Source organism: Colletes latitarsis, chromosome 10 (genome assembly GCF_051014445.1).
Source record: "Colletes latitarsis isolate SP2378_abdomen chromosome 10, iyColLati1, whole genome shotgun sequence".
NCBI classification, from domain to species: Eukaryota; Metazoa; Arthropoda; class Insecta; order Hymenoptera; family Colletidae; genus Colletes; species Colletes latitarsis.
In genome coordinates, this window is record NC_135143.1 from 28125195 (window position 1) to 28139051 (window position 13857).

General features: G+C 36.6%; 2 protein-coding genes across 2 annotated transcripts in view; both read left to right on the forward strand.

The window, feature by feature from the left end:
- The window catches only part of Sdc (Syndecan), a 256509-nt gene that overhangs the window by 60684 nt on the left and 181968 nt on the right, over nt 1-13857 (forward strand). The gene's annotated exons all lie outside the window — the stretch shown is intronic.
- LOC143346616 (uncharacterized) lies at nt 10298-11510 on the forward strand. Its single transcript, XM_076774870.1, has 2 exons — nt 10298-10911; nt 11006-11510. The coding sequence occupies exons 1-2, from the start codon at nt 10404-10406 to the stop codon at nt 11101-11103; spliced, it is 606 nt and encodes a 201-aa protein (XP_076630985.1). The 5' UTR covers nt 10298-10403; the 3' UTR covers nt 11104-11510.

Below are 13857 nucleotides of genomic sequence, written 5' to 3' on the forward strand. Positions count from 1 at the left end.
CCATCGGTAAATATATCAAACGAAATATCAACTTTCGTAAGTAGGACTCGATCGGGTCTGATTCACGATCGTAAATTGAATTCTACCGCGGCAGAAAATAACTACAAGTAAACATAAATCGGTCGTAATGATGTTGTTATCTTATAATTTACTGCCGGCCGTGAGCTAAACGGGAGAAGCGAATTCAGAATCGCGGTTTTAGAAGCGTAGAATTACGGATTAGCGAACAGATTCCAATTGTAAATTACACTAAATAGTTATTGGAATACTATACAAACAATTGTGCGCTTCTGTTCGTTTATATTAATTGCAAATTTAGTACTCTGTAATTTCCGCGTATTTGCGAGCTTTTAGTGAAGTGATCCAAGATGGAAGACTTCTGACGCGACTCTGTCCCATCCCCGTCGCGCTCAAGCCACGCCCCTCGGGGAACTTCTCTCACTCGTTGAACTATACATGCTTGTAAGTACGGTTTCCGATTCCGTATGTAATCGTTATATACTTTCCAGTATCCAAACACTTAACAAACACATTAAAGGAAATATTTGCATTGTCGAAGATAGTTCGATTTTGACGAAACGATGCTTAGGTATTGAATTGATAGATGTTCTCGGGTACATACTGAACTTCCATCGCTGGCATTAATGGTTATGTACATATATATATATCTATGTATATATCTGTTCCTTTGGCCCTCATGTTCGTCCCTTTCGTCTCAAATATCGCGTACCCGCATAGTCAAACTTCTCCACGGTCCGACCGAATAATCTCGATGCAAATTCGACGGAGCATTCCCCTGTCTGAATCTCATTTCCCCCGTGAATCCGAACCGTGAAGGAAGTCGAAAGTCGAGTGCTATCGACAAACTACAACGCGGCGTTCCGCGTTTACACCCTCGAGATACAAAGTGCGAATAATTACAAGTTCAAGGAATCGTTAGCCACCTCCTTATCGTTGTAAATCGAGCGACGAAAAATATTTTTTTAATCAAATTAATTTTATTAAATATAAAAAAATTATGAGATAAACTTTAACTTTAAATTTAATTTATTGATAGATATTCGTAAAATTTCTTTACATTTGAACAAATTTAATAATTTAAAAATTTATCAATAAACTTTTTTTATTTTTACATTTTTTTTTTTTTATAGAACGTTCGATGCGTTTACATTTATTTTATTATTTTTCACCAGCATTTTATGGATCTGCTGGAAGTTCGTAGGAGCTAATAGAGCCTTTAGGCCTCGGTGAAACCGACCCAGTTCTTGTTGTTCGTCTGAGAAAAGGTTTCGTACTCGAGCCATGTTGGAACCCGTTCGCGATGCAAATGTGCCATTCTGTTTCTAACGGGAAACCAGGACTTTTTCGCGGTAAAAAATATCGTGCGTTCGCAAATACAACTGCACTTAACCTTTCGCGACTGCTACCTAGGATAGACCATACAGGATGTTCGGCCACACCAGGGAAAAATTTTAATGGGACATTCTAGAGGCCAAAATAAAACGAAAATCAAGAATATCAATTTGTTGATGGAGGCTTCATTAAAAAGTTATTAACGTCAAAAGTTCCGCTCGTACTGAATTTTTTTCTCGAAAATGCGCAAGATTTTGGGGGTATGTCTATTCACCAAAAATGATTGCAATTGACCCCCGCAACCGAAAATAATTTTTCCAAAACGATTTGAAATTTTTTTTTCCCGTCGAAAAATTTCACACCTTCTCGAATTTTTTTCTAGAAAGTGGGTAGGATTTCGGGGGTATGTCTGTTCACCAAAAATGTTTGTAATTGACCCCTACAGACAAAAATATTTTTTTTAGAACGATTTGAGATTTTTTTTTTCGTCGAAAAATTTAGCCACCAAATTAGATTTTTCGGTAAGGAATTTTTTTCTCGAAAGTGCGTATGATTTCGAGGGTATGTGTAATGACCAAAAATTATTGTAATTAACCCCTGTAACTAAATATAATTTTTTTAGAACGATTTGAAAAATTCTATTTTCGCCGAAAAATTTAGGCACCTTTTCGAATTTTTTTTACGAAAGTGGGTAGGATTTCGAGGGTATATCCAATGACCAAAAATGATCATAATTGACCCCCGCAACCGAAAATAATTTTTCCAAAACGATTTGGAATTGTTGAGTTTAATTGTTAATAACTTTTTAAGGAAGCCTCCATCGACAAATTAGTATTCTTAATTTTCGTCTTATTTTGGCCTCTAAAATCTGCCATTAAAATTTTTCCCATGGTTGGTTAAACACCCTGTATATCTATAGCTATATATTTAGAATAAAAAAATTTACAGGTTTGTTTTCTTTTATTTATACTAGAAATAAAGTCTATTTAGTTTTCGTTTTATATGTAAAATCCCAATTACGGATTTGTTCTTCTCGGGCAATCTTTTGAGCGAAACAGAATATTTCACGAAATTTGTTTTCGTTGAAAATGTAAAAATTTATTTGTAAGACGAGAACGTAATCGGTATAAATGATTCGTTCATCGTTTGTATTTAAAATACAGACAGATATATTTTTCTCGTGACTTTTGAATAACTTGTAAATGAGAGGGTTAAATCCATGATCAATTTTTCAATAAAACTCTCGTTTCCAGCAAATATATATTCCGTGGGTTGGTCTGCTAGGGATTTTGTTAAAATTCCAATTCCCAAAATATGATACGCGGATCAGCGTTTCGGTGTGTAGGTTGGAAAATTGTCAGTCGTTTCGCGTTGATTGCTGTCGGGTTCAAAAATCAGTGGAAAGCGTATTGGAATCCATCGCGATTATTTATATTACACGACAATTGCAATTTTAAGGTATCCGGTCAGTTTGTAGCCCTTAAAATTGCTTATTTAATACTTTTCTCTTTTTTGTTCGATTATTATTAAAGTAAATTACATAAAAAAATTTATGCAATGTCAAAATAAGTATATCGACCAGCACGCAAAGTGTCGTTTTAACGTGTCGCATACTTTTTTCAAAACAAAAAAATCTCAAAATAGTACCGATTTTTCGACCCGATCAATTCAAGTCCACCGATTAGAAAGCAATTCCATTTGATAGATAAGGAAATGTTTACGCGTCGGAGATGAAATAAATCAGAACGAAAGGAGGTTAATGTGCAATTAACTGTAATTGAAACAATCAATAATCGTTAATTGGACAGAATCTTAAGCGTTATTATTAATCGACGCTGCGGATTAACGATACCACTTATCGATAAATTATTTTAGCGGCGGCCTTTGATATATTTAGAATCTATCCGTTTGACACTCGATGCAATTTAGTCCGATAGAATGTTTTACTACATTACCAACAAATGAAACGCTAATATTAGACTAGGAACGGTGAACTATAAATAAATTCTAGAAAAATTACTAATTAACTTCTTTTAATGAGAAATTTGATAATGATCAGATTTTTTTTTATTTTTTTACTGTCTTAATTTTCATTTTAATTCATTCTTCGAATTATTTTTGCTAACGACAGAAACGTTCAGTATATTCAATGGAAAGAATTTGGGTACGTGTAAATTTCTAGTAGTACCGAAATCGACGGCGCTGGGATCTGCGCAGGCAGACACGCGCAGCGATGGAAATCGCGCATTGTGCGGTATCCCATTGGCGGGATGTCTGCGATTCTGGGTTAGAAGGCATTCGATGCCACGTATGCACGTGATTGCATTCGGCGGTGCATTGCGACTCGAATGGATCCAGGTATCTCGATATTAGAATGGGAATGAGTTAATAAAAGAAAAACAGGAAAAGTGGGAACCTTGGAACTGCTTTCAGCGTTTCAATTTTCGAGACGGTAATTTACGCTCGGTTTTATATTCAATCGTTTGCTTCGAACCAAAAGGAACTAAAGATTGAAATCCGAAGAGCGTGCGAGTTCAACGATTTAAACATAGACTTATATCGCTTAATTTTAAATTGTATACCATTTCTTTTTTTTTTTTGATCCCCTATCGAACGAAGAAAATAAATTAAATGAATTGTTTGCAAAATATTCCAAAGTGAAGTCAGCCCACCAAATGGCGGATATAGGAATTTTCACAAGCCTCCTAAATTTGGATTTTCTCTCCAAGGGATCGCAAACGAGACGCTTTCAGCAGTAGAACCCTTCTTCCCTGGCTTTTGCACTAGTTTCTGTTCTTCGAACCCTGTTCTTCCTTCCACGCGAGTCCCAGCGCGGCTCTCGAGGGCGCATCCTCGAGCACTTTTCGTTTAGACATCCGGCCCCCGTCGACAGGAATTCCGTCGTTGCATCTCGAATTTATCTGAAACGGAAACTCTACCGGGGACGTTGCTGCGACGTTAATTTCGCGGGTATCGCGTTAATGCGACCTCATTTTCGAGCTGTTTCGGGGCTAACTATCGAGAAACTTGAACGACGTTAATTCCTGAGAATTTCAGCCTCCCGCCATAAGTCGATAATAGTACGCAAATTTCAGCCTGTTCGTTCTTATAAAACAAAATTATACAGGGTGTTCAGCCACATCTGGGAAAAATTTTAATGAGGGATTCTATGGGCAAAAAAATTAAGACGAAAATCAAGAATACCAATTTGCTTCGTTAAAAAGTTATTAACGTTCAAAGTTCCGCTCGTACTGAATTTTTTTCTCGAAAGTGCGTAGGATTTTGGGGGTATATGTAATGACCAAAAATGATTGTAATTGACCCCCGCAACCGAAAATAATTTTTTTAGAATGATTTGAAATTTTTTAATTTCGTCTAAAAATTTTAGTATCTACTCGAATTTTTTTCTCGAAAATGCGTAGGATTTCGGGAGTATGTCTATTGACCAAAAATGATTGAAATTGACTTTTGCAACTGAAAATAATTTTTCCAGAACGATTTGAAATTATTTAATATTTTCGAAAAATTTCAGTACCTACTCGAATTATTTTCTCGAAAGTGCGTAGGATTTTGGGGGTATATGTAATGACCAAAAATGCTTGTAATTGACCCCTGCAACTAAACATAATTTTTTTAGTATGATTTGAAATTTTTTAATTATGTCGAAAAATTTCAATACCTAGTCGAATTTTTTTCTCGAAAATGGGTAGGATTTCGAGAATATGTGTAATGACCAAAAATGCTTGTAAGTGACCCCTGTAACTAAATATAATTTTTTTAGTATGATTTGAAATTTTTTAATTTTCTCTAAAAATTTCAGTATCTGCTCGAATTTTTTTCTCGAAAGTGAGTCTCATTTTGGCCTCTAGAATCCCCGATTAAAATTTTTCCCAGGCATACCAAACACCCTGTATACGAATGTTCGTCGTTCGGATCAATTTTATACTAAAATCGAAGATTTCGATTCAGTCTTAAATTTTCTAAAGCGTGGAAAATCTTACGATTCGAAAGAAATTCGACTATTGGACAATATTTATTTTCAAGGAAGAGAAGAGAAACACGAAAATAATGGGAAAGATAAACGCGAGAAATTAGTACAGGCTGAACAGTAATTCTGTTTGCGTTAATTTTCCCTCATCCGATGACCGTCCCTGGAAACGGATGGCGAAGAGGCAACTCAAGCAAATAAGGAAAATAGAAACGAGACGATAATTTGGCGCGATTCGATTAACGACTGCTTTCGTGAAACTTATTTACGAGTTTATACGTGTATGCTGTGCTTGATAGATAAAGTTTGCCTCTGACTGAGAAGCGAATTTCAGTCGAAGAAAGTTTACTTTCCCTTTTTTATTGAACCAAGTATCGTTCAAAGTTATCGAGTTATTATTCTGTTTATTCTGTGTATTTCATGTATTTAATTTGTTTAGTTTTCAAATTTGAGACATATGTATGACAGGGTGTTCAGCTACCCGTGGGAAAAATTTTAATGGAAGATTCTAGAGGCCAAAATAAGACGAAAATCAAGAATACCAATTTGTTGATGGAAGCTTCGTTAGAAAGTTATTAACAATTAAATTCAACAATTTCAAATCATTCTGAAAAAATTATTTTCGGTTCCGGGGGTCAATTATGATCATTTTTGGTCATTGGATATACCCTCGAAATCCTACCCACTTTCGTAAAAAAAATTCGAAAAGGTGCCTAAATTTTTCGGCGAAAATAGAATTTTTCAAATCGTTCTAAAAAAATTATATTTAGTTATAGGGGTTAATTACAACCATTTTTGGTCATTACGCATACCCCCGAAATCCTACGCACTTTCGAGAAAAAAATTCCTTACCGAAAATCTAAATTTTTCGACGAAAAAAAGAAAATTTCAAATCGTTCTGGAAAAATTATTTTCGGTTGGGAGGGTCAATTACAATCATTTTTGGTGAATAGACATACCCCCGAAATCCTACCCAGTTTCGAGAAAAAAATTCGAGAAGGTGTGAAATTTTTCGTCGAAAATAGAATTTTTCAAATCGTTCTAAAAAAATTATATTTAGTTATAGGGGTTAATTACAACCATTTTTGGTCATTACACATACCCCCGAAATCCTACGCACTTTCGAGAAAAAAATTCCTTACCGAAAATCTAAATTTTTCGACGAAAAAAAGAAAATTTCAAATCGTTCTGGAAAAATTGTTTTCGGTTGGGAGGGTCAATTACAATCATTTTTGGTGAATAGACATACCCCCGAAATCCTACCCAGTTTCGAGAAAAAAATTCGAAAAGGTGCCTAAATTTTTCGGCGAAAATAGAATTTTTCAAATCGTTCTAAAAAAATTATATTTAGTTATAGGGGTTAATTACAACCATTTTTGGTCATTACACATACCCCCGAAATCCTACGCACTTTCGAGAAAAAAATTCCTTACCGAAAATCTAAATTTTTCGACGAAAAAAAGAAAATTTCAAATCGTTCTGGAAAAATTATTTTCGGTTGGGAGGGTCAATTACAATCATTTTTGGTGAATAGACATACCCCCGAAATCCTACCCAGTTTCGAGAAAAAAATTCGAAAAGGTGCCTAAATTTTTCGGCGAAAATAGAATTTTTCAAATCGTTCTAAAAAAATTATATTTAGTTATAGGGGTTAATTACAACCATTTTTGGTCATTACACATACCCCCGAAATCCTACGCACTTTCGAGAAAAAAATTCCTTACCGAAAATCTAAATTTTTCGACGAAAAAAAGAAAATTTCAAATCGTTCTGGAAAAATTGTTTTCGGTTGGGAGGGTCAATTACAATCATTTTTGGTGAATAGACATACCCCCGAAATCCTACCCAGTTTCGAGAAAAAAATTCGAGAAGGTGTGAAATTTTTCGTCGAAATTAAAATATTTCAAATCGTTCTAAAAAAAATATTGTTAGCTGTGGGGGGCAATTACAATCATTTTTGGTGAATAGACCTACCCTCGAAATCCTACCCACTTTCTAGAAAAAAATTCAGTACCGACGGAAATTTAAACGTTAATAACTTCGTAACAAAGCCTCCATCAACAAATTGGTATTCTTGATTTTCGTCTTATTTTGGCCTCTAGAATCCCCCATTAAAATTTTTCCCCACGTTGGCCGAACACCCTGTATTTAGTGTCGGAGACGCTCGAGAGATGGCGCTGCCCGACGATGGAACCAGGACAGCGGCCCAAGGAGCGAAAGAAGACGTAGCACCGGGCGGGGAAATTAGTAATCGTGTCGGTCCGTCGCGCGGCTATTTATTCAATTTTTCCCCGGTGCTCGTCGGAGATTTTAATTTTCACCCTCGGACGCGGCAAAACGATTCCCGGGGCCCGTGACAAAATGGCGTGCCATTTAGCCGGGCTGGGATCCCCGCGGGAGGAGACGGAAGTCGGCTGGTAAAAATGCATCGTATGCGCGACGGGGCTCGGGTCGCAGGAGTGCACGTATGCTCTCCGAATTATTACTGACCCGGAGTGGCTCCCTTTACGGGACGCGCTCACGTTCGACCTATTTTCTAGTCACAATACATTTCCGCGTCGCGCGATACAGCCCTATACGTAGCACAGCCACTCCTCGAAAGCGGATACGGCCGCGGTATTTTACGGCGCGGCGTCTCGGATGATCTATATTAATGCCCTCGGTTCTCGGATGGAAATTCGCCGTGTTGCTCGTCTCGGCGTTGTTTATTTATCGAGCAGGTTAGGGGACCGGGTAATTCGAGATCAAAAAATCCATCGTTTTTCGAGCAACCGTCGAAGCGTTAATTGTTATGGCGGTCACCGATGGCAGGAAACTTATGTAAAATAAACGAAATTTTGTATATTAATAATGCCATATCTGTTGAATTTTTCTGCTCTATTTAGGAAAGTAAAGTTTAATTTTTAATTTACTTTTGTCATTTAGGCCACAGAAAAATCACCAGAATCTGTTGAGAAATGTAAAAATTCACTCCAAGATGAGGGTGTTTCTAAATGTCTGTGGCGCTGCTTCGCTGCGACGGGGGGGGCTGCTCGAGTGAATTCTATAGGAGGACGGCAAAGGAAAGGAGGGGGCGCGTTTCGTCCGGGCCTGCTAGTGGACTCATCAGTAAGGCTTTCTAGCAGGCCCTGCCTTAGACGACGGGATATTGGGAAGTCGTTCGAGGAGTGTATATACAGGGTGGGGCAGTAACTATTAGCACCTCAGATATCTTCGAAACTATAAGTTTCACAGAAATATTTGCTAAAGTAAATTGCACAGTACGAAGGACGCTATTGGGTGGCGAGAATAGTTTTTTTGCAGGTGGAGGTACTTCGGACATTTGAAGGCCACATCCATTTTTTTAAATGGATCAGTATGTTTTTGCTTCCGTATCACGATAGAGGATCTTAAAACGAGTTCAACGACCTATTACACAAGGTCATTGAAGGTCATAGAAAGTAGAGAAAGGCGATAATACTTACGGTTTTGGTAGTAAATGAAACATACGTATTGTCAACAGTAGAGGAATGCGTAATGCTTACCGTTTACTTCACTGAGAATAAACACTGCTTGAAGGACACTTTAATAGTTTGCAGAGTAAGATAAACATCATAAGATTAGTATCGATAAATCGGTCAATCCGGCACGATGTATCCGTTTGAAGACCAGGTTGATATGCTTCTTATTTATGGCGAATGCCAACAAAATTCTGTAAGGGCGAAAAACTTGTATGCTGAACGATATCCACATCGGTCTCAGCCTTCGCGTCAAACATTTAAAAATGTGTCTAATAAACTTAGGCAATCCGGTAGTTTAAGTGTTCGTAAAAGTGAACGCCAGAAACGAGTACCTAACGAAAAAATGGAAATCGGTGTGCTCGCAAGTGCGTCTAGAAATCCTCATATTAGTTCGCGACAAATTGAACGCGAATCTAGCATTAGTAGGAGGAGAGTACTTCGCATTCTGCACCGTCACAAATTTCATCCGTATCACGTTAGTCTTCACCAAGAATTGCATGGGAACGACTTCTTGAATCGCGTTGAGTTTTGTCGATGGGCTATACGTCAGATTCAAAACAATGAGCTTTTTTTTAATACCGTCTTATTTACTGATGAAGCAACATTCACAAATCACGGGAATGTTAATTTGCATAACATGCATTTATGGGCAGCGGAAAATCCACATTGGCTGCGACAGGTTGAACATCAAAAACAATGGTCTGTGAATGTATGGTGCGGTATCATAGGTGATAAAATTATTGGACCTTATTTTATCAATGGAAATTTGAATGGCAATGTCTATGCTAATTTTATTAAGGATACATTGGGTCTTTTGCCAGAAGAGTTACCTTTATTTACACGACAAACCATGTGGTATCAACATGATGGATGCCCAACACATTATTCATCGATTGCGCGAAGGGAACTCGATGAAAAATTTCGAAATCGTTGGATTGGACGCGGCGGTCCAATATCGTGGCCAGCTCGTTCACCAGACATAACACCTTTAGATTTCTTTCTGTGGGGAACACTGAAAGAGAAAGTGTACAAAGAAGTACCAACTACATCTCACGATATGCAACAGCGAATTATTGCAGCCTGTGCATCAATAAGTTCTGACGCTGTAAGACTTGCAAGTCAATCAATCGTAAAAAGAATCCAACGGTGCATTGACAGTGATGGTCATCATTTCGAACACCTACTATAAACATGTTTCATTTACTACCAAAACCGTAAGTATTATCGCCTTTCTCTACTTTCTATGACCTTCAATGACCTTGTGTAATAGGTCGTTGAACTCGTTTTAAGATCCTCTATCGTGATACGGAAGCAAAAACATACCGATCCATTTAAAAAAATGGATGTGACCTTCAAATGTCCGAAGTACCTCCACCTGCAAAAAAAACTATTATCGCCATCCAATAGCGCCCTTCGTACTGTGCAATTTACTTTAGCAAACATTTCTGTGAAACTTATAGTTTCGAAGATATCTGAGGTGCTAATAGTTACTGCCCCACCCTGTATAGGAACTGAGGGGTCGGTCGAGCGCTTGCGAGAGCGCGACCCCTCTGGTGGCGAGCATGGGAGGCGACGCCACATGTCAATCCAAATTACCTGAAAAAAAAACTAATGAACGAAAAAAAATTGTTGCTAAAAGGTCTCTTCGACAGACACAGGAAAAAACCAATGAAGGAAAAGAGACTCCACAGATGAGAGCTATTCGTGAAAAGATGCTTAAGAAGAAAGAAAAAAACAATGTTTCTAAAATCCAAAGTCATAAATATTCTAACATAAGATCACCTTCAAAATCTAATAAAACTACATCATCACCATCAAATTCTGAGAGTAATACAGATATAAAGACAACTTATACACCACAAATGCAAATGGTTCTTAAGAAAATGCAGGAAAGAAATTCAAATAGTACAACTAATATAAAAATGACAGAAAATAGTGAAGACAATAATAATAATAATGTTAAACCTAAACGGTTAAGAAATAGGAGTGCATATACTCAACAGAATACTATTTCAGACTTCTCGCCTACTTTAGAGAGTAGCAATAAAAACAAGGAACAACAGAACCTTGGTAATTGTATAGTGAAATTATTTTATATTGTATTTTATTTATTTATTATTTTCAAAGTAAAGTAAATTATTATTTACATTGCTTTGAATTACAGTTGCATCTGACAAGAGTGTGATAAAAAGAAAAAAAGATGACAATAATTTGGTTGAAATCACATCTAAAAAACGAATAACGTTTTTGATTTCTCTCTAATCGATGCAATTTTTTTTTTTTTTTTTTTTTTTGTAAAATTGATTGGCCATTTGCTGTTAGTGCATCGAAGTTTCATTGTGCTCGTCGTTTTCGATTTTCGATCCGATATCGTTCGAGTACTTGTCACGATTCCGACTTTATTTTGTATGAAAATTCACAGGCTTTACGAATGTTACTGGAAATCGCGACTGACACGTCGCTCGTCGTTGCGCTGTCTTGAATTGTAAGCATCAAAAGTCGCGATACGTGGGTGAACTTACCGCGTGTTTGGCACGCTGAATTTGAAAGGATCCTCGGGGAATTCCGCGGACGGCGTTTACGAGAGATCCGTAATGGGATACATACCGCTGCTGAAACGTGTTTGATCATACGTTCTGCGCAACATTTATTTCGTCCCTTCGAACTTTCGAGACGAATACCGGTATTACTTGTTTCAGTAATATTAATGAAACAGTGATTTGTTAAACTCAGAACGCATCAGAGTGTTAGAAAACGAAGTTTAATAAATTATTGTTTCTTTCTAGTATATTTTCGAGAAACTGGGCGTCGTTGAACACGCGGTTTATAAATATCGGCTGGTCAGTGAGTGACATAGGAAAACATCATACGAAAAGTATGCGATGCTCTTTGATGAGTCATTACATCGTAAACATTGCCGCCATTGATGCGCCCACATCTTGCGAAGATTCCACGACCGACTCGTGTACTGACACTGGGTCGCGAAAAGTCGCGGTTTACCTAATAAACATTAATGATTATTAACACGTCGTCCCGCATGAGAGGATGCAAATGTCTAGTACTTACTATAGTGAGCGCGCTACGCGTCGAATTCGTTGCTTTGTGCAACGAATTAGCGCAATCTACTTTAACTTGATCCCAAAAATATAACCAAAGTGTTTGGAAATGAGTGTCAAAGTATTCAAGGTGTTCAGCCACACGTGGGAAAAATTCTAATGGGGGATTCTAGAGCCCAAAATAAGACGGAAATCAAGAATATCAATTTGTTGATAAAGGCTTCGTTGAAAAGTTATTAACGTTTAAAGTTCCACCCGTACTGAATTTTTTTCTCGAAAATGCGTGGGATTTTGGGGATATGTGTAATGACCAAAAATGATTGTAATTAATCCCCGCAACCGAAAATAATTTTTCCAAAACGATTTGAAATTTTTTTTTCCGGCGAAAAATTTCACAACTTCTCGAATTTTTTTCTCGAAAGTGGGTAGGATTTCGAGAGTATGTGTAATGACGAAAAATGCTTGTAATTGACCCCTGTAACTAAATGTAATTTTTTTAGTATGATTTGAAATTTTTTAATTTTATCCAAAAATTTCAATACCTACTCGAATTTTTTTCTTGAAAGTGGGTAGGATTTCGGGGGTATGTGTAATGACGAAAAATGCTTGTAATTGACCCTTGTAACTAAATATAATTTTTTTAGTATGATTTGAAATTTTTTAATTTTGTCGAAAAATTTCACTACTTCTTGAATTTTTTTCTCGAAAGTGGGTAGGATTTCGAGAGTATGTGTAATAACCAAAAATGCTTATAATTGACCCCCCTAACAAAATGTAATTTTTTTAGTATGATTTGAAATTTTTTAATTCTATCGAAAAATTTCATAGCTTCTCGAATTTTTTTCTCGAAACTGGGTAGAATTTCAGGGATATGTGTATTTATAAAAAATGATTGTAATTGACCCCCGCAACCGAAAATCATTTTTTTAGAACGATTTGAAATTTTTTTTTCGTCGATTTTAGGCGCCAAATTAGATTTTTGGTAAGGAATTTTTTTCTCGAAAGTGCGTAAGATTTCGAGAGTATGTGTAATGACCAAAAATGCTTGTAATTGACCCCTGTAACTAAATATAATTTTTTTAGTATGATTTGAAATTTTTTAATTATGTCGAAAAATTTCAATACCTAGTCGAATTTTTTTCTCGAAAATGGGTAGGATTTCGAGAATATGTGTAATGACCAAAAATGCTTGTAATTGACCCCTGTAACTAAATATAATTTTTTTAGTATGATTTGAAATTTTTTAATTTCATCCAAAAATTTCAATACCTAGTCGAATTTTTTTCTCGAAAGTGGGTAGGATTTCTGGGGTATGTCTATTCACCAAAAATGCTTGTAATTGACCCCTGTAACTAAATATAATTTTTTAGTATGATTTGAAATTTTTTAACTTCATCCAAAAATTTCAATACCTAGTCGAATTTTTTTCTCGAAAATGGGTAGGATTTCAATAGTATGTGTAATGATCAAAAATGCTTGTAATTGACCCCTGTAACTAAATATAATTTTTTCGGAAAGATTTGAAATTTTTCAACTTAATTTTTTAATAACTTTTTAATGAAGCCTCAAGAAATTGGTATTCTTGATTTTGGCCTCTAGAATCCCCTGTTAAAATTTTTCCCAGGGTTAGCCGAGCACCCCGTATTTTTTCCACGGGACGAGTTTCGAACAATATGGCGTACGATTCTGCGAATTACTTTCATCGTCGTCGCGTTGTTGGGTTATCTGTGTCAGCAACACCTTTGTGATTATCTCGCATCCTGAAATGGTCTCGAATCTTCGAGAAGGTGTCGGTGTTTTATTTCAGAGAACACGAGACAAGGGACACGTGTCCAGTCTCGATCTATACTCAGCCAGCGAGACGAGCCAGCAAACGCAAACAAACGTCTCCGAATGCGACTCGAGGGACACTTTTTTTATTCCTTTCGCTGGGTCATCCTCTGCAATAACTACCAATAGT

What these genes read in the sequence shown, in the direction of transcription:
- LOC143346616 (XM_076774870.1), top strand. Translation starts at nt 10,404, where the DNA reads ATGGGAGGCGACGCCACATGTCAATCCAAATTACCTGAAAAAAAAACT. An exon ending in CAAGGAACAACAGAACCTTG is followed by an intron (nt 10,912 to 11,005) that starts GTAATTGTATAG and finishes TTTGAATTACAG; the next exon opens with TTGCATCTGACAAGAGTGTG.